We start from the raw sequence: 21,296 nt of genomic DNA on the forward strand, positions 1-21,296 counted from the left end.
CCAACCTGTAGTTGGCGGTAATGTTTTCTTGCGGTTGATGTTCCCTCTCCTTTTCTCTAATATTTCTGCCTCTACTCTTTGTAGTCACTAGTTACCACAGCCACAAAGTCATAAACCTCGCATTTTTCTACAATTTAGCTTCAAATTTAATTTGATTTGAAACGTTACCATTATACATAACCCTGAGTTATAATAAAGGACCCAAACCTTAAATTAATACCCAAAAGCACACTTTCGATGTTTTTTATTTTATTTCAGGGCCATGTTTAACTTTGTGGCTGTGGTAACTAGTGGACACCTATGTTATTGGCGGGGATACGGACTGAGGTACAATAAGAACGGTAACGTTAGCTGCTAGCTAGCAGTGAAAGCAGCGTGGGGAGCTGGTAAATACTACAAAGCGAGCTAGTGGCACTAACGTTTCTGGGGAATGTATACTGAATGCATATTCTAACTAACGTTAACTCTTCAGGCTATCGATACCTAGTTGACTAGCTATATCGTCTTCCCTGCACAAACGTCTAAATATCCGTTTATGTCCAGCAGCGTTAAATAGGCATCTTTGGGAAACGAAATCGCCAACCAGGTCACAGAAGCGCAGTGTTGTTGACAGCTCCGGACCGACCCAAACGAGTGTTTTCTCTGGCCGTCATCTCCATCAGTCTCTGAGGATGGTTCTGCTAAGGAGTGTCCCCGCACCCAGCGAGGGAGTCCGGCATGAACAAGCCGAGACCACGGCGGTGTTGGACGGGAAGGGCCTCGGCGCAGGAACGCTCTACGTTGCTGAAACGTATGCGACGCTATTGTGGATAACTAGCTAAGTTAGCTAGCATTGTTAGCTAGTTAGCATGCTAGCTAATTTATTTAAAGTCCTAAAATCAGGAAGTTTCAAGACTTACATTTGTCTTGTGTATTTTTCCTTTGAAAGAATTAACGTGAGCACCATTAACTTACATTTTTCCTTACATCTCCTTGGCTCACACCCTCCCTCCTTGTCTCCTTCTCAAAGCACGTTGGCGGGGAAGATATGAGGTTCCTCTGTTTTGAAGAGGCAATGAGGGGAGACGTGATGAATCAAGGAAATACAATGAGTTTTCACCTTGTGACTAGTTGTCAATGTTGCTTTCCTGTGTTTTCCAGGCGATTGTCGTGGTTTGACGGTTCAGGGATGGGCTTCTCTCTAGAGTACCCCACTATCAGCCTGCACGCCATCTCACGAGACCTCAGCACCTACCCACAGGAACATCTATACGTCATGGTCAACGCCAAACTCAACGGTGAGACACACCTGTCCATCATGGTAAATATCAAATTCCGTTTATGCAAACTTGTGAACGAGTAAGTAGTTCTAAGTGTGTGTCTGTGTTCCCCAGATGAGAACGAAGCAGAGATGCAGGAGAATGCCCATGATCAAGAAGATGAGGATAACAGTAGTGAGGAAGATGATTCTGAGGGGATCACAGAGATCCGCTTCGTCCCTAGAGACAAGGCAGCATGTAAGTCAGAGGGGAGAGGGATGGCTAGTAGGGCAGGGCTAAATTAATGTAAATGCATCTTTATTAAGCAGGTCACATATAAAAACAGTTTCCATATATAATACAACAAGTGCTGTACAGTAGTCAATAACAAGTTCAAACATCTCACTACACACATGCATTACGGATGTCGAAAGCGTTAGGCTCTCGCGTTCTTTGACATTGTAGTTTGTAAACACCATGCTAGCTAGCATTAGAACACAGATTTCCCTAACTTGTGTGTGTCTCCAGTGGAGTCAATGTTTTCAGCGATGTGTGAGTGTCAGGCCCTGCACCCAGACCCAGATGATGAAGACTCCGACGGGGACTTTGACGGAGATGAGTACGATGTGGAAGAAGCGGGTGTGTAACACACTCATTTATACAAGCACACACACACAGTTCTACAAACAGTACACTCACGCTTTTACATACAGTTTACAATCTCACATAGATGGAGTAATAAAGAAGATAATACTAACATCCACCTTCTTTCTCCCTTCAACGGAAAAGAGGCAGGTATGAAGCCTAACTATGCACTCACCCTATCAGCTGCTGCTACTACTACACACACAGGTACACACACCACTCACAGGTGTTATTCTTTCTCTTTGTCCTCCAGAGCATGGTCAGGGTGATATCCCGTCGTTCTGTACATATGAGGAGGGTGTGTCGGGTCTGACGGCTGAAGGCCAGGCTACTCTTCAGAGACTGGAGGGCATGTTAGCTCAGTCTGTTGCTAACACCTTTCACATGGCTGGGGTCCGCACTGATGAGGCCAATGGAGAGTTTGACGGTGGGTCACACACGTATCGTACAAGGATAGGTCGCACAAATACTCAAACACAGGAAACGAGGGTAGGTCACACACTGAAACAGTATTTTTATTTTTTTTATTTTTTTATCCCTGGGCAACATTTCAGCATGAGAATATAAATGATACACAGCGGAGGTTCTTGGCTTTGCTTGTTAGTGGTGTATTGTAACAACCACCAGATGGCACCAGAGGATAGTAACAATGATCCCACTCGACATAGTCGCTACATAACAGCAAATGCCTTACAAACAGAATGTAACATATTACAATATATGATGCATACAAAAACACAAGTTCAAAGGACTGGTGTAAGATTGGTTAAAAAAACATTACGAGGCTAGCTCCTTGGGCGCATGTCTGCCATAAGCAGGAACTTAGCCATGGAGTCCTCTAAAAGTAAAAATAAGAGCATTGAAGTCAGCCTGATTCTGGTAATTGGTCCTTCTCTTGAGCACCGGATGGTTCTCCAACTTCTCTGCCTGCCACTGACCTATGTCCCATCACTACAAAAGAGTGGAAAAAACCACAACATTTCTGTGCCTAAATGTACCTCTGAGAAGGAGTATTTTTTTTTTACCTAAAGATGCCATTTGAACATGAACCTAAATAATAGATTCAAATGTATTCTACAACACACCTGAAATATAGCACAACACATAACCGGACACCCCAGTCTTCTCATTTAACTTGGTGGGGCTGCTTGGGCATGATGAGGTTAAAAAAAAACTGCCTAAATATGATGGTTGAGGTGCACTTACTTTGAATTGGCTTCTCCATGCTTTTCCTCAGTCTTCTTTTCACCAGGGGCATCTCTTCTCCCTCTTCCAGCATCTTTTCTTGCACTCCTTCCATTTCTTTATTACTTTCTCGTATCATATTTTCCCTTTGCTAGAATCTCTTTCCTCTTTCGTACCATTTCTTCCTTATTTATGCAAATCTATTTAACTTCTTTCACTTCTATTTTTTTTCTGTCTTGTGCCACCTCTTTTTCCCTCTCATAGCATCTATTCTCCCCCTATCTCCTATTTGGTAGTATATTTTTTATCTCCTTAATAGCTCCTTCACCTTGTCTCTTTCTCCATGTTGATGACATGGTACCTGTTTCCATTTCCCTGCAACACATCAAATTCCAAACCTGTGTATTTATTCCAACATACAACACACAATTATACAAATAATAATCTGTTTCATAATATTTCATTTGTTACCGGTAGTTAAACTGATGGAAGTATGATTGCTTTAAAAGTTAAAAAGGTATGCTTTTTGAACCATTTCTACAGGTTGTGTTGCAATCTGCTGTAACGTCACCTAGATTACGTTGCAAATATCTGAGAGCTGTAGCTCTGTATGTCAGAGATTAGCAACAAGCCCTAAATACTCACCGGTCTCTGCGATCTTCCACCAATAATGTACTGGAGGTATAATTTACTGTCTGTTGAAGTTATAACTCAGTATAGTGTAAATATCTACAGTTGAAGTCGGAAGTTTACATTCACCTTAATTTCTATGGGATTAGTGGGATGCTAGCGTCCCACCTCGACAACAGCCAGTGAAATTGCAGGGCGCCAAATTCAAACAGAAATCTCATAATTAAAATACCTTAAACATACAAGTATTATACACCATTTTAAAAATAAACTTGTTAATCTAACCACACTGTCCAATTTCAAAAAGGCTTTACGGCGAAAGCACACCATGCGATTGTTAGGACAGCGCCTAGCCACAAAAAAAAAACAGAAATTTTCCAGCCAAGGAGAGGACTCACAAAAGTCAGAAATAGCGATTAAATTAATCACTAACCTTTGATCTTCATCTGGTGGCACTCACAGGACTCCATGTTACACAATAAATGTTAGTTTTGTTCAATAAAGTCCCTCTTTATGTACAAATACCTCTGTTTTGTTTGTGCATTTAGTACAGTAATCCAAAGGCACAAAGCGAGCTCACACCATCCAGATGAAAAGTCAAAGTTCCATTAGTTTGTAGAAACATGTCAAACAATGTTTATCAATCCTTAGGATCGGACAATACCGTTTTCATTAGAAAGGAAAGAGAACGAACGGCGCGCGCTCACGGCCACGCGCAATAAACAACTCATGGCTTTCAGCTGAGCCACTTGTTCTGAGTGGTCTTATTCTCTCCCTGAAGCCTGAAATTACTTCTAAAGACTGTTGACATCTTATGGAAGCCTTAGGAAGTGCAATCTGACCCCACAGATACTGGATATTTTACCCGTTTTGGAATCTTTAGTGTTTTCTATCCAAATCTACCAATTATATGCATATCCTAGCTTCTGGGCCTGATTAACAGGCAGTTTACTCTGGGCACGCTTTTCATCCAAACTTCCCAATGAAGTTAACCAAATAGATTTAAACTCAGTTTTTCACAATTCCCTGTCTAAGGTCAGTTAAGATCACCACTTTATTTAAGAATGTGAAATGTCAGAATAATAGAGATTAATTTCAGCTTTTATTTCTTTCATCACACTCCCAGTGGGTTAGACGTTTTACATACACTCAATTAGTATTTGGTAGCATTGCCTTTAAATCGTTTAACTTGGATCAAATGTTTCAGGTAGCCTTCCCACAATAAGGTGGTTGAATTTTGGCCCATTCCTCCTGACAGAGCTGGTGTAACCGAGTCAGGTTTGTAGGCCTCCTTGCTCGCACACGCTTTTCTGCTCACAAATTTTCTATAGGATGGAGGTCAGGGCTTTGTGATGGCCAGTCTAATACCTTGACTTTGTTGTCCATTTTGCCACAACTTTGGAAGTATGATTGGGGTCATTGTCCATTTGGAAGACCCATTTGCGACCAAGCTTTAACTTCCTGATTGATGTTGCTTCAATATATCCAAGTAATTGTCCTTGCTCATGAAACCAGCGTCTGCTAAATGACTTAAATGTAAATGTACATGTAAATTGTTTAACTGGGGTCAAACGTTTCGGGTAGTCTTCCACAAGCTTCCCACAATAAGTTGGGTGAATTTTGGCCCATTCCTCCTGACAGTGCTGGTGTAACTGAGTCGGGTTTGAAGGCCTCCTTGCTCGCACACACCTTTTCAGTTCTGCCCACACATTTTCTATAGGATTGAGGTCAGGGCTTTGTGATGGCCACTCCAATACCTTGACTTTGTTGTCCTTAAGCCATTTTGCCACAACTTTGGAAGTATGATTGGGGTCATTGTCTATTTGGAAGACCCATTTGCGACCAAGCTTTAAATTCCTGACTGACGTCTTGAGATGTTGCTTCAATAGGTCTACAATTTTCCATCCTCATGATACCATCTATTTTGTGAAGTGCACCAGTCCCTCCTGCAGCAAAGCACCCCCACAACATGATGCTGCCACACCCGGGCTTCACGGTTTGGATGGTGTACTTCGACTTGCAAGCCTCCCCCTTTTTCCTCCAAACATAACGATGGTTATTATGGCCAAACAGTTCTATTTTTATTTCATCAGACCAGAGGACATTTCTCCAAAAAGTACGATCTTTGTCCCCATGTGCAGTTGCAAACCGTAGTATGGCTTTTTTATGGCTGTTTTGGAGCAGTGGATTCTTCCTTGCTGAGTGGCCTTTCAGGTTATGTCTATATAGGATTTGTTTTACTGTGGAAATAGATACTTTTGTACCTGTTTCCTCAGCATCTTCACATGGTTGATTGCTGATGTTCTGGGATTGATTTGCATTTTTCGCACCAAAGTACGTTCATCTCTAGGAGACAGAACGCGTCTCCTTCCTGAGCAGTATGACGACTGCGTGGTCCCCATGGTGTTTATACTTGCGTACTATTGTTTGTTCAGATGAACGTGTGGTACCTTCAGGTGTTTGGAAATTGCTTCCAAGGATGAACCAGACTTGTGAATGTCTACAATTATTTTCTGAGGTCTAGGTCTTGGCTGATTTCTTTTGATTTTCCCATGATGTCAGGCAAAGAGGCACCGAGTTTGAAGGTAGGCCTTGAAATACATCCACTGGTACACCTCCAATTGACTCAAGTGATGTCAATTAGCCTTTCAGAAGCTTCTAAAGCCATGACATAATTTTCTGGAATTTTCCAAGCTGTTTAAAGGCAGAGTCAACTCCGTGTATGTAAACTTCTGACTCACTGGAATTGTGATACAGTGAATTATAAGTGAAGTAATCGGTCTGTAAACAATTGTTGGGAAAATGTGTTGTCATGCACACAGTATATGTCCTAACCGTCTTGCCAAAACTATAGCTTGTTAACAAGACATTTGTTGAGTGGTTGAAACGAGTGTTAATGACTCCCACCTAGGTGTATGTAAACTTCTGAATTCAACTGTACCTATCTTAGCGTAGTAAGTTTCTATAACTCAGTATACAGTGCATTCGGAAAGTATTCATACCCCTTGACTTTTTACACATTTTGTTACGTTAGAGCCATATTCTAAAATGTATTAAATAAAAAATAAAATCACACACTTTCCCATAATGACAAAGCAAAAACAGGTTTTTATAAATGTTGCAAATACATAAAAAATAAATTAAAATAAGGTTTACTTATGTAAATAAGTTTTCAGACCCTTTGCTATTAGACTCAATTGAGCTCAGGTGCATCCTGTTTCTATTGTTCATCCTTGATGTTCTACAATTCAATTGGAGTCTACCTGTGGTAAATTCAATTGATTGGACATGAGTTGGACCTGTCAATATAAGGTCCTCCAGTTGACCGTGCATGTCAGAGCAATAACAAAGTTATGAGGTCGAAGAAATTGCCTGTAGAGCTGGCCGCCTGGCCAAACTGAGCAATTAGGGGAGAAGGGCCTTGGTCATGGAGGTGACCAAGATCCCGATTGTCACTCTTGATAGAGCTCCAGAGATCCTCTGTGGAGATAGGAGAACCTTCCAGAAGGACAACCATCTCTGCAGCACTCCACCAATCAGGCCTTTATGGTAGAGTGGTCAGGTGGAAGCCACTCCTCGGTAAAAGGCACATGACAACACGCACCTAAAGGACTCTCAGACCATGAGAAACAAGATTCTCTGGTCTGATGAAACCAAGGTTGAACTGATTGCCAATTGTCACGTCTGGAGGAGAGCTGGCACCATACCTACGGTGAAGTTTGTTGATGTTTTTCAGGGACTGGGAGACTAGTCAAGATCGAGGGAAAGATGAACGGAGTGAAGTACAGAGAGATCCTTGATGAAAACCTGCTTTAGAGTGCTCCGGACATCCAACTGGGGTGAAGGTTCACCGTCCAGTAGTACAATGACCCTAAGCACACAGCCAAGACAATGTGGCTTCAAGTCCCAGCCAGATCCCGGGCTTGAACCCGAACATCTCTGGAGAGAACTAAAAATAGCTGTGCAGCGACGCTCCCCATCCAACCTGACAGAACTTGAGAGGATCTACAGAGAAGAATGGGAGAAACTCTCCAAATACATGTATGCCGAGCTTGTAGGGTCATACCCAAGAAGAATCAAGTCTGTAATCGCTGCCAAGTCAAGGGTTGGAGTACTTATGTAAATGTGAAATGTAATATTTTTTTATTTTTATGGGGAGAAAAAAATCTTTGCAAAAGTGTCTGAACCTGTTTTTGCTTTGTCATTGTGTGTAGGTTGATGGAGGGGGTTCAGAGCCTCTTCCTTTAAAAATAACTGATTGACCAGCATGTATGAAGTACTAAGTATAGCCCAAACCTGTTATAGAGACATGAGCATGAAGACAGCAGTATGTGTTTAATGATAATCAGTATATTGGCTGGTGGGTCTGCTTTGTCTATTCTAGTCATTCTAATCCTTTGTCGGTCTTTGCAGATGGGATGGAGGTGGATGCAGGGTCGACGATGGCCGGACAGTTTGAAGATGCAGACGCAGACCACTAGTAATAACATATCATAATACTATGTTGTAATTATCAGTATGTTTGTGATGTTTTGTGTTATCACCTTGTAATCCACATCCTGCTGCCAACCTTATGGACCTGCTTACCATACTGTTAAGTCTCTCACTCTCTCCCCCACTCCTTCTCCCAGATGGAACTCAACTCTACTGCCAGTCAAAGCACTTGTGGGATAGGAGGATAATAGTCTCTCCACTTCCTGATTTTCTGTTCATCTCAACATACACAGATTCTTCTCTTGTGTTTTGTACCTGGAGACCAGTTGTACAACAGGGAACAGTGTTGCCTTTGTATGAAATCTCTTCATTAAATACATGTGTTTTTGTATAAAGAACAAGGTGTTTATTCTGTGCACATTCTGGAGGAGAAATGTAGAAGCTCCACTAGTGCATCTGGAACTTTAATTTAGTTTAAATATGTTTCATGTCTTTGTGTATTAAGAGAGTGTGCTGAAATAGCTTTGGGCCAAAGTCGAAGCGGTACATGTGCACCAGAGGCAGCAGTCTAGAACAGTGGTTCCCAAATTGTGGGAAGGGAGGGGGGGGGGTGCAGACTTTAAACTTATTTGTAATAAAATTGGGTAGTGCATCATCAGTTCCTCTTGTTATGCTAGTCATTACATACCTTAGAGAGCTATTTCTAACTTGTCAGAAATGTCCAGATCAACTAGCCCACATTAGCTAATGCTTTCTTTTTTACATTTAAAGTTTTTGTTTTTGCCTGTAAATATTGTGGAAAGGTTTGGGAGTCCCTGTACTACCCTTGGCCACAGAAACCAAGGTTTCTTATTTGCTTTGCTTTGCTTTTAGGCAGCATGAGCCACTTTAAACTATTGTTCTTAGGTGAGGTTTTGTATCAAATCTTGAAAATTGAACCAGAGCGCAATTTTAACACTGAGCAACGCAAGCACAGAGCACTTACAAATACACCACCACAAAATTTGTGGATTTGGCTATACGAGCCACACTCGTTGCTGATATGTGTATAACGAGCACACAGCCATGCACTCTCTATAAGCAAGGCTAAGATCACCATGTGCAATGCCAAGTGTCGGCTGGCATTGGACACTGGAGCAGTGGAAATGGATTCTCTGGAATGATGAATCACACTTCACCATCTGGCAGTACGATGGACAAATCTGGGTTTGGAGGATGCCAGGAGAACGCTACCTGCCCGACTGCATAATGTCAACTGTGAAGTTTGGTGGAGGAGGAATAATTGTGGCTGGTTTTCATGGTTAGGGCTAGGCCCTTTAGTTCCAGTGAAGGGACATTTTACGTTACATTCTAGATGGTTCTGTGCTTCCAACTTTGTGGCAACAGTTTGCGGAAGGCCCTTTCCTGTTTCAGCATGACAATGCCCTCGTGCACAAAGCGAGATCCATTCAGAAATGGTTTGTCGAGATCAGTGTGGAGGAACTTGACTGGCCTGCGCAGAGCCCTGACCTCAACCCCGTTGAACACCTTTGGGATGAATTGGAATGCCGACTGTGAGCCAGGCCTAATCGTCCAACATTAGTGCCTGAACTCATATGCTGTTGTGGCTGAATGGAAGCAAGTCCCCGCAGCAATGTTCAAAGTGTGTGGACTGTAAAGGAGTGACTTAGGACGGTTGGCCATTGGCATATCTATTGCAGAACTGTACATAAATTACTATCTCAAAGCGTTATAAAGATGCTATTAACAACGTTTTACATCAATGCTACACAAATACAGAGGATGCTGCTGAGGGGAGGATGGCTCATAAAAATGTCTGGAATAGAGAATGAAATGGTATCAAATATGTTCCAGCTCAATTTTTAAGTGCCACAACTGCACAAATCATATTAGGTTAAAAAACATCAATGTACAGTCTTTTTTTGTTTGAATGTGCTTAGTTTTAAAGAGGTTACTACGCATCAGGGTATTCGGTTCGTAGGGATGGATGGTGAGTCCAGGGCAATAGATACCAAACATACCGAAACGTGGAGGAACTACCTGAACTCGTCCAATAAGAAATTGTTTTGTCGTTAAATGTTTTTTGTTGCAAAATGGTTTCGCTACAGTGTGCACTAATGAATCTGACCTGGGGTCACTTCCTCTTGTTGGCCAGAAGGGGACAGTAGGGAGAAGCTCCACCAGACATCATCTGATCAAACAACAGGACATAACACATCATGCCTACAGGAGAGGGAGAAAGAGGGTGGGAAGAGGAGAGCTAGATGAGGCAGAACACGAGTGTAGGGAAGAGGCATAAAAAGGGAAGAGGAGAAAGAATTGGACAAGGAAAGAGAATAGGTAGAAAAGGAGGGAAGAAGAGAGTGGGAGTAATGTCAGGTAAAGTTTTTTTAAAAGGGGACCCCATAGTTCACCTCTGTGTGTGTGTGGCATGTGCCCGGTACCTCTGGTCCATAGTGTGTGTGTGTGTGAAGGAAGTCTGCATGGCAAAGGCACCACGGCTGCAGCAGTGACCAGAGGGCCTGGGGAGCACCAGGCTGGTCTGTGTGGATGGGGCTGATACATTGTATGCCCTGGAGTGTGTGTCTGTTTTCTTATGGCTGCAGCAGGCTACCACGTGTGTGTATGTTTGTGCGTGCGTGTGTGTGTGTGTGGGATCAGAGATAGTAGCTGATGATGAGCTTGAACTCACATGGTGTGGAAGTGGCTGCCTCTCCTCTCTCTCTTACTCTCCTCTATGTCTCTCCATACACTGCGCTGCTACCCCCATGCCTATTGCTGCTATAACGTGGCCAAGCTGTGAGGTGTGATCCCCCCATCCACCACCAGAGAGCACAGGATTTATACAGATTCAATGATGTCATACCATATACTGCATGGTTTTGTGGCCAAGTTCCAAATGTCGCGCTATTCCCTAGGTCCCTATATAGTGCACTTATTTTGTCCAGAGCGAAAAGGGCCTTGGTTAAAACTGGCACACTACAAAGAGAATAGAGTGGCATTTGAGACAGGTTTGTCTATGCCCATCACCCTCACCCAATTACACACACTTTTCTCTCCTCCTTTCCTTATATCCTCTCCTTCAGCGGATTCAGTGATTAGTCTGATTATGATAATAATACATCTCAATAAGGCTAATGTAAAACCCAGCCCAGTGATTAACCTCTGCACCTGTCAAGTCTGTATCCTACAGATGAATGAAGTGGGCACAAGGAGAGAGGGACACAAGGAGAGGACACAAGAGTAGGAAGCGATATAAATATAATTGAGATGCAGCCGCGAAATGTAATCGGGGAAACTCATGGCGAAACCCACCTCACCTCCCAGTGAAACAGACGGCCAAACAGACCAATAAGCATACGACTGAGCTTCAGCCTGACCACTGGCGCACTAGAAACGAGTGTAGTGGGCGGGCGTTGCTATGTAGCAGGGTGTTGTGTGTCTAACAATAGCCAGGGATTGGCAGAGCGATAGAAGAAGGGTTTGTCAAATTGGGCAGAATAGAAAAATCTGAAGCTACTTGGGCGAATGCATGTGTGTGAGTGCAGGCAAAGAGAACAGAGCAGGAATTTTTCTAAAGACACGGCGATAGGTGAGTTTCTCCTATTCATTTATCCACAGACAGAACCGGGCATGACATTATTTTCAGTTTACCTTCCTTTACTGGTACATTACAGGACTGTTACCGCCGAACAGACAGGAGGAGCGTGCTCACGGCGCTACAGTGTAACGGCAAGGGACCATACATACATACAATAGTGGTTGGACGTTGGGGCCGCAACGCCGATTTATCGGTTCACTGATTTTGTCCCTGGGAGAAGGGAACCGGGTGTTATGACGGTACTTTATGCAGCTTGCGGTGTGTTGTGGTGGAGCTCCAGACATTATTAGAGAGAGAGAGAGAGAGAGAGAGAGAGAGAGAGAGTGTGTGTGTGTGTGTGTGTGTGTGTGTGTGTGTGTGTGTGTGTGTGTGTGTGTGTGTGTGTGTGTGTGTGTGTGTGTGTGTGTGTGTGTGTGTGTGTGTGTGTGTGTGTGTGTGTCCACAGACCAGTTGTCTGTCGCTTCAGGGTCAACGGTATGAATGAAAAATGTGGGAATATACAGTTATCATTTGAATGAAATAAACTCTGTGTTGGTCGCCTGAATGAATGAAAATTGGCACAAAATGTCATGGATAAAATGCAATGATCTCATGTACAATCTAGGCTAGACATTACAAAGTAAACACCTTTTAATACATACATTTTCATTTATTTAATGTCTTTAGGAGAAAGATGTGAAATGAATCATTATGCGACATAGAGGGGGGTCATTGTGGTCCTTTGGGTTGTCCCTATCCCATTGAAGTTGACATTTTAAAATAGGGCAAGGTAGGGGTTAAGATTAGGGACATCCCAAGGATAGCACTAACTGGGGAGAGAGAGAGACATTATTTTTTTTTTTAAACTAGGCAAGTCAGTTAATAACGAATTCTTACTTACAGTGACGGCCTAGGAACAGTAGGTTAACTGCCTTGTTCAGGGGCAGAACAACAGATGTTTACCGTGTCATCTCGGGGATTCGATCCAGCAACCATTTGGTTACTGGCCCAACGCTCTAATCACTAGGCTATCTGCCGCCCCAAAATATACATATATACGTACGTACATACGTACACACATACATACATGCATGCATACATACATATATTAGAGAGGGTAGAAAAGGGAGAGACCGACAGACAGAAAGAAAGAGGAAAAAGACTGGAAGAAACAGAGAGAGGGGGTAGGCTAGATAAGTGTGGCTGTAGCTGTCTGATTAGTGACACAGTGCTCCACAGCCTTCACTCTGTCTGACTTGGCACTTTGAATAAATGACACATCAGGAATAACAGGCTAACCAAGAAGAGTAGGCTAATATGGGTTGGGAAACAACCCAGTTTGTGTCCCAAATAGCACCCCTTTCCCTATATAGTTAAATAAAACAATATATGTATATGGGGGGCTCTGGTCAAACGTAGTGCACTATATAGGGAATAGTGTTATGCTTGGGATGTAGCCCCATCTTAGTGTCTTCTCATCAGCAGTCTATATCACCACTGGTCTTGTCTCAGTTCTGTTAAGTTAATGAGCCTGAGCCAACACTGACCTTCGTGCCCCATAAAAGTTGAATGTAGAGGAATAAGGGAGAGGTGTCCAGCCAGCCAATCACATGTCTGTCTACATGGGTGGAAAGGGGGATAGGCACATGTTATGTACAAGTGTAAAAACAGTGTAATAATATTATGATTAGTCTATTCATTGTGATATGAAGAGACAATGTGGGGGTGTGAAGGGTATAAGAACAAGTGTGTATGTATGTGTACCCTGCAGACTGTTTAGGGTTGGACACTTTAGCCAGTCCAAGGTTTAATTTGGTCTGTAAGGAGTGTGTGTGTTTACTCTCTCTATTTACACTCTCTGACACACACACACACACAGAGGGAGGGAGTATTTCTGTCATTTCTTCTACACTGTGCTGTGTCCTTACAGCCCTCTCTTCTCCTCCTCCCTTTTCCCTCTAGTATAGTACTGTAGAGAACAGAATACTGGCATCAGAGCCAACCTGTCCACTGAAGCAACAATAATACTATCAACTATAAATCTCTGTCTCTCTCTCTGAGTCCCTGTCTATCTCTCTACCCCTCTCTGTTTCTCTCCAGTTGACCCTCTTGTCTCTTTTCCTCTCTTATCAAATCAAATGTTATTAGTCATATGCGCCGAATACAACAGGTATCCTTTTTTCTCAATTTAGTCTTTCTACACCCCCACCCCACACACACACACACACACACACACACACACACACACACACACACACACACACACACACACACACACACACACACACACACACACACACACACACACACACACACACACACACACACACACACACACACACACACACACACACACACACACAGTGACAGGTAGTGCTGCATTGGCACTAATCACTGATTTAAATCACTTTTAAATCTACATCCTGCTGCTGACCTTATGGACCTGTAGTTAAGTCCTCTCGCTCTTTCTCTCCTTTCTTTCTCTCTCCCCATCTCTCTCCCTCACATTAGTGTGTGAATGCGTGAACAGCTGCAGTAGGAATCTCACTGCCTCTCTTTATTCGTTTAGCTGTTTTCTCTACCTCCGATGACCTCCATTGATGACCATTATCCTATCAAATACACACACACATGGACGCAAACCCTGCTGGTTCGGCATCTGGGTGGCTGGCGGTGTAGAGTCTGAGGAGTAGGATAGTTTGGGTATTAAATAGATAGGTTGTATTCCCCTGCTTAGATGTTGCTGATGCATGCCAGATCTTACAAGGCCTGGATAAGTATTTTACTTATCACCTAACCACATCATATGTTATAGCAATCTGGTGCCCAGTATTACGATGGTGCCGGATGGGAGGGCTGCCGCCTTATCGGCTCTTAACCAACCATGCTATTTTTTTTCTTTTTTTCGTATTGTTCGTAAATTGTTTTGTAAATAATGTTGCTGCTACCGAAAATAACTTCTGGACATCAGAACTGCGATTGCTTGCCTCAAACTGGACAAAGAGCTCTTCAATGAGTCGGATGGGACAAGGCCCAGATCCCCGTGATGCCGCAGGAGAAGGAAACTGAGAGTTTGAGGAAAAAGATCAGGGTGTCTTGTGAGGATCAGATGACGAGTGGCTAATCTTTCCTTGCCTTCCATCCCGCTAGCTAATGTTCAATCGCTGGGAAATAAATGGGACGAGCTGAAATCACATTCCTCCTACCAAAGGACATAAAAATATGTAATATCTTATTTTTCATGGAGTTGTGGCTGAACGACGACATTAAGAACATACAGCTGGCAGGTTATACACTCCATCGGCAGGACAGAACAGCAGCCTCTGGTAAGACACGGCGGGAGCCTCAGCAACAAAAAAAATCCCCTTTTCAGGACCCTGTCTTTCAAAGATAATTCGTAAAAATCCAAATAACCTCAGATCTTCATTGTAAAGGGTTTTTAACATTGTTTCCCATGCATGTTCAATGAACCATAAACAATTAATGAACATACACCTGTGGAACGGTTGTTACGACACAAACAGCTTAACAGCAATTAAGGTCACAGTTATGAATACTTCGGACACTAAATAGGCCTTTCTACTGACTGAAAAACACCAAAAGAAAGATGCCCAGGGTCCCTGCTCATCTGCGTGAATGTACCTTAGGCATGCTGCAAGGAGGCATGAGGACTGCAGATGTGGCCAGGGCAATGAATTGCAGTCCTTACTATGAGAAGCCTAAGACAGCGCTACAGGGAGACAGGATGGACAGCTGATCATCCTCTCAGTGACAGACCACGTGTAACACCTGCACAGGATCGGTACATCTGAACATCACACCTGCGGGACAGGTACAGGATGGCAACAACAACTGCCCGAGTTACACCAGGAACGCACAATCCCTCCATCTTTGCTCAGACTGTCCGCAATGGGCTGAGAGAGGCTGGACTGGGGGCTTGTAGGCCTGTTGTATAGCAGGTCCTCACCAGACATCACCGGCAACAACGTCGCCTATGGGCACAAACCCACCGTTGCTGGACCAGACAGGACTTGCAAAAAGTGAAGCGGGATCGCAAAAAGTGGAGCGGGATCGATTTGGACGTGGAGGGTCCGTCATGGTCTGGGGCGGTGTGTCACAGAATCATCAGACTGAACTTGTTGTCATTGCAGGCAATCTCAACACTGTGCGTTACAGGGAAGACGTCCTCCTCCCTCCTGTGGTACCCTTCCTGCAGGCTCATCATGACATGACCCTCCAGCATGACAATGCCACCAGCCATACTGCTCGTTCTGTGTGTGATTTCCTGCAAGACAGGAATGTCAGTGTTCTGCCATGGCCAAGAGCCCGGATCTCAATCCCATGGAGCACATCTGGGACCTGTTGGATCGGAGGGTGAGGGCTAGGGCCCCCCCCCCAAGAACTGGCAAATCTGGTGCAGTCCATGAGGAGGCGATGCTCTTCAGTACTTAATGCAGCTGGTGGCCACACCAGATACTGACTTACTGTTGATTTTGACCCCCCTTTGTTCAGGGACACATTATTCAATTTCTGTTAGTCACATGTCTGTTGGACTTGTTCAGTTTGTGTCTCAGTTGTTGACTCTTGTTATGGTCATACAAATATTTACACATGTTAAGTTTGCTGAAAATAAACGCAGTTGACAGTGAGAGGACGTTTCTTTTTTTGCTGAGTTTATTTGAACAACAGCTGGTGTACGATATCTAAGGAAGTCTCAGTCTACTCCAGGCGAGGAAAAACCATCTCATGATAAGCTGTAGACCACACTATCTACCTATAGTTTTCATCTATAATGAAGAAGTAACATTAGGTGAGAAGCCTGATCGCGGAGTCTGGGGTGAGGCGCCTGATTGCGGAGACGGGGGTGAGGCGCCTGATTGCGGAGACGGGGGTGAGGCGCCTGATTGCGGAGACGGGGGTGAGACGCCTGATTGCGGAGACGGGGGTGAGACGCCTGATTGCGGAGACGGGGTGAGACGCCTGATCGCGGAGACGGGGGTGAGACGCCTGATCGCGGAGACGGGGTGAGACGCCTGATCGCGGAGACGGGGTGAGACGCCTGATCGCGGAGACGGGGGTGAGACGCCTGATCGCGGAGACGGGGGTGAGACGCCTGATCGCGGAGACGGGGGTGAGACGCCTGATCGCGGAGACGGGGGTGAGACGCCTGATCGCGGAGACGGGGGTGAGACGCCTGATCGCGGAGACGGGGGTGAGACGCCTGATCGCGGAGACGGGGGTGAGGAGCGTGATCGCGGAGACTGGGGTGAGGAGCCTGATCGCGGAGACGGGGGTGAGAAGGGGATGAAGCTTCATGAGCTGTAACCGAAAAACTACTGGCATTTGGAAAGTTTGAGGTGAGGGAGAAAGTGTGGTGGAACAACTATTAGCATTGTTAAGTATCTTGCTAGCTGGATCGAATTTTCTGTTAGCTAGCCAGAGAAATGTTGAGCAACATTAGCCAACTTATCTGATCAAGTAATTGAGTTTATGGTGTGAAAATTAGCTTGCTAGTAAAGTCAGACAGTTTTTGTTGTGTTGAATTTGACAGTAACACGTGTGTGAGTGAGGGGAGACTATACTTTATTTTTTATTTTTTTACTCAACGTTATTTTTGCACACGTAGCTTTGTGCGCTTGATTGATGTCTGTGGCCACTACAATAGAGCGAAATGTAATGCCTGTTTGTTTCATTCTATTTCTACTTTAAGATGTTTGTTTTTTTCCTAAGTGCAATATTTATGTGTGTGGTCACAAGCGTTCTATTATAAAGGCTGTCATGGCTAACTGCAATAGTAACATTGGATTGCTTTCTATTGCTTTCTTTACATTTTTTAGCTGTGAGTTAGGTTCACATTAACCACTTTTTTATTTACACACAGAGACTGATCATGTCGATCATGTTCTTTGTTGTTTAATTAGTTAAAACCTGCATTTCCCCTAGCAGGGATTTTTAGTGTGTTTCAGTGCAACAAAAAGAAGTGTCACCTTTTTGGGCCCTCGCCAGTTTCCTGAAACTGGAAAGCCCTCATCCAGAGGCGGCGCATCTAGGTGCCGGAGACTTTAATGCAGGGGAACTTAAATCAGTTTTACCTAATTTCTATCAGGATGTTAAATGTGCAACCAGAGGGAAAACAATTCAAGACCACCTATACTCTACACACAGAGATGGGTACAAAGCTCTCCCTCGCCCTCCATTTGGCAAATCTGACCATAATTCAATCCTCCCGATTCCTGCTTTCAAGCTAAAATTAAAGCGGGAAGCACCAGTGACTCAGTCTATAAAAAAGTGGTCAGATGAAGCAGATGCTAAACTACAGGACTGTTTTGCTACCACAGACTGGAATATGTTCTGGGATTCTTCCGATGGCATTGAGGAGTACACCATCAGTCACTGGCTTTATCAATAAGTGCATTGATTACATCGTCCCAACAGTGACTGTACATACCCCAACCAGAAAACATGGTACAGGCAACATTCACACCGTGTTAAAGGGTAGAGCTGCCGCTTTCAAGGATCGGGACTCTAACACAAAGTTTATAAGAAATCCCGCTATTCCCTCCGAAGCCTCAAATAAGCAAACGTCAGTACAGGACTAAGATCGAATTGTACTACACCGGCTCTGACGCATGTTGATTGTGTGGCAGGGCTTGCAAACTATTAGACTACAAAGGGAAGCACAACCAAGAGCTGCCCAGTGATACAAGACGAGCTAAATAACTTCTATGCTCGCCTCGAGGCAAGTAACACTGAAGCATGCATGAGAGCATCAACTGTTCCAGACGACTGTGTGATTACGCTCTCCGCAGTCGTTGTGAGTAAGACCTTCAAACAGGTCAACATTCACAAGGCTGCAGGGCCAGACTGATTACCAGGACGTGTACTCCGAGCATGCACTGACCGTCTGGCAAGTGTCTTTTTCAACCTCTCCCTGCCTGAGTCTGTAATACCAACATGTTTCAAGCAGACCACCATGGTCCCTGTGCCGAAGAACACTGAGGTGTTCTAAATCAACACCATTATTCCAGAAACCCTAGACCCACTCCAATTTGCATACCACAACAACAGATTCACAGATGATGCAATCTCTGCACTCCACACTGCTCTTTCACACCTGGACAAAAGGATCACCTATGTGAGAATGCTATTCATTGACAACAGTGTTCAACACCATCATTGTGCCCTCAAAGCTCATCTCTAAGTCTAAGGACCTTGGGAGTAAACACCACCTCCCTCTGCAACTGGATCCTGGACTTCCTGACAGGTCCCCCCCCAGGTGGTAATGGTAGGTAAGAACACATCAGCCACGCTGATCCTCAACACAGGGGCCCCTCGGGAATGCGTGCTCAGCCCCCTGCTGTACTCCCTGTTCACTCATGACTGCACGGCCAGGCACAACTCCAACACCATCATCAAGTTTGCTGATGACACAACATTGGTAGGCCTGATCACCGACAATGATGAAACGGCCTATAGGGAGGAGATCAGAGACCTGACCATGTGGTGCAAGGACAACAACCTCTCCCTCAACGTGATCAAGTGTGAACTACAGGGAAAGGACTACAGCAAAAGTGGACTACAGGAAAAGGAGGACTGAGCATGCCCCCATTCTCATCGATTAGGCTGTAGTGGAGCAGGTTGAGAGCTTTAAGTTCCTTTACGTCCACATCGCCAACAAACTAGCATGGTCCAAGAACACCAAGACAGTTGTGAAGAGGGCACGACAAAACCTATTCCCTCTCAGGAGACTGAAAAGATTTGGCATGGCTCCTCAGATCCTCAAAAGGTTCTACAGCTGCACCATCGAGAGCATCCTGATGGGTTGCATCACTGCCTGGTATGGCAACTGCTCGGCCTCTGACCGCAAGGCACTACAGAGGGTTGTGCGTACGGCCCAATTCATTGTATTTATTATGGATCCCCATAAGCTGCTGCCAAAGCAGCAGCTACTCTTCCTGGGGTCCAGCAAAATTAAGGCAGTTTATACAATTCTATAACATTACAATACATTCACAGATTTCACAACACACTGTGTGCCATCAGGCCCCTACTCCACCACTACCACATATCTACAGTACTAAATCCATGTGTATTTATAGTGCCTATTTCATCGTATATGTGTACGCATGTGTCTGGCCAATGTTTGTGGAGCTTCACAGTCTCCGCTGTTCCATAAGGTGTTTGGTTTTTATCTTAAAAAAATATATATATATAATTTCACTGCTTGCGTCAGTTACTTGTAGTCATGGCTCTATGTAGTACTGTGTGCCTCCCATAGTCTGTACTGGACTTGGGGTCTGTGAAGAGACCTCTTGTGGCATGTCTTCTGGGGTCTGCATGGGTGTCCGAGCTGTGTTCCAGTAGTTTAGACAGACAGCTCGGTGCATTCAACATGTCAATACCTCTCATAAATAAAAGTAGTGATGAAGTCTATCTCTCCTCCACATTCACCTAGGAGAGATTGACATGCATATTATTAATATTAGCTCTCGGTGTACATCCAAGGGCCAGCCGTGCTGCCCTGTTCTGAGCCAATTGCAATTTTCCTAGGTCCTTGTTAATGTCACCTGACCACATGACTGAACAGTACTCAAGGTGCGAAACTAGGGGCTGTAGGACTTGCCTTGTTGATAGTGTTGTTAAGAAGGCAGAACATCGCTTTATTATAGACAGACTTCTCCCCATCTTAGCTACTACTGCATCAATATGTTTTGACCATGACAGTTTACAAACTAGTGTTACTCCAAGCAGTTTAGTCATCTCAACGTGCTCAATTTCCATATTATTTATTACAAGATTTAGTTGAAGTTTAGGGTTTAGTGAGTGTTTTGTTCCAAATACAATTCTTTTAGTTTTAGAAACTACTACGCTGGGGAATCGCTGATTTTAACTGGATTATATTTGATAGGCTTCCATTTAAAGAACACCCTGTGTTCTGTTAGACAAGTAACTCTTTATCCACATTTATAACGGAGTGTAAAGCCATGACACATGTCTTTTTCCAGCAGCAGACTATGATCAATAATGTCAAAAGCTGCACCGAAGTCTAACAAGACAGCCCCCACAATAATTTTATCTTCAAAGTCTCTCAGCCAATCATAAGTAATTTGTGTAAGTGCTGTGCTTTGTCGTGGAAGATTCAGAATTTGTTGGTAACATATGTAAGATGTTTTATATTCATCAAATGTGTGTAAGTTACTTCTCATCAGAATGGTATTTTTGTATAATACTGTGGCGAGATTGCAGTTATCTGTTCTATGTCAAGACTAAGTTGCACGGGCCACAGAGAGGGGAGAGGTCAAAGTGTCATCATGTGTAAACATATCTTTTACTCCCTACCTTTTTCTAGTGGGGAAAGGAGGGTGGCAGTGTCTGGAATCATTCTCATGCTCCCTTTTATCTTAACCTATAGCCTCACTCTCCTCTCTGTGATCTTGTCCAGGATTGGTTGTGTTTAGAATTGTTTGTATCTAAATGACAATATAATATATGCCTGTTGATATGGAGGATTGGTTTATGGTTCTGGGGTTTGAGTAAGGAGACAAAGCTGAACGATTTATTATGTCTATGCTGTCTGACTATGT

At 43.9% G+C, this 21,296-nt stretch overlaps 2 protein-coding genes across 9 annotated transcripts in view; both read left to right on the forward strand.

The window, feature by feature from the left end:
• Positions 1-293: 293 nt before the first annotated feature.
• On the forward strand, positions 294-8,530 carry LOC123992824 (methylosome subunit pICln-like). Of its 4 annotated transcripts, XM_046294373.1 has the most exons (8): positions 296-790; positions 1,141-1,277; positions 1,374-1,496; positions 1,767-1,877; positions 2,028-2,033; positions 2,137-2,310; positions 8,112-8,178; positions 8,330-8,530. In XM_046294373.1, coding segments are annotated over exons 1-8 (738 nt in total). In that variant the 5' UTR covers positions 296-671; the 3' UTR covers positions 8,331-8,530. The 4 variants fall into 4 exon arrangements, with proteins under 4 accessions (XP_046150330.1, XP_046150332.1, XP_046150329.1 ...); XM_046294374.1 differs by lacking the exon at positions 8,330-8,530 and having other exon boundaries at positions 294-790; positions 8,112-8,179; XM_046294375.1 differs by lacking the exon at positions 2,028-2,033.
• A 3,059-nt stretch (positions 8,531-11,589) lies between these two features.
• LOC123992823 (serine/threonine-protein kinase PAK 1-like) overlaps positions 11,590-21,296 on the forward strand; it is a 46,050-nt gene continuing 36,343 nt past the window's right edge. For 3 of the 5 annotated variants that reach the window (XM_046294368.1, XM_046294367.1, XM_046294372.1), the window contains exon 1: positions 11,590-11,724. The gene's annotated coding sequence lies outside the window, so the exon portion shown is untranslated. The remainder of the gene's footprint in view (positions 11,725-21,296) is intronic. The other 2 variants (XM_046294370.1, XM_046294369.1) reach the window with 1 other exon arrangement.

The sequence above is a fragment of the Oncorhynchus gorbuscha genome, linkage group LG13 (assembly GCF_021184085.1).
Source record: "Oncorhynchus gorbuscha isolate QuinsamMale2020 ecotype Even-year linkage group LG13, OgorEven_v1.0, whole genome shotgun sequence".
Taxonomy (NCBI): domain Eukaryota; kingdom Metazoa; phylum Chordata; class Actinopteri; order Salmoniformes; family Salmonidae; genus Oncorhynchus; species Oncorhynchus gorbuscha.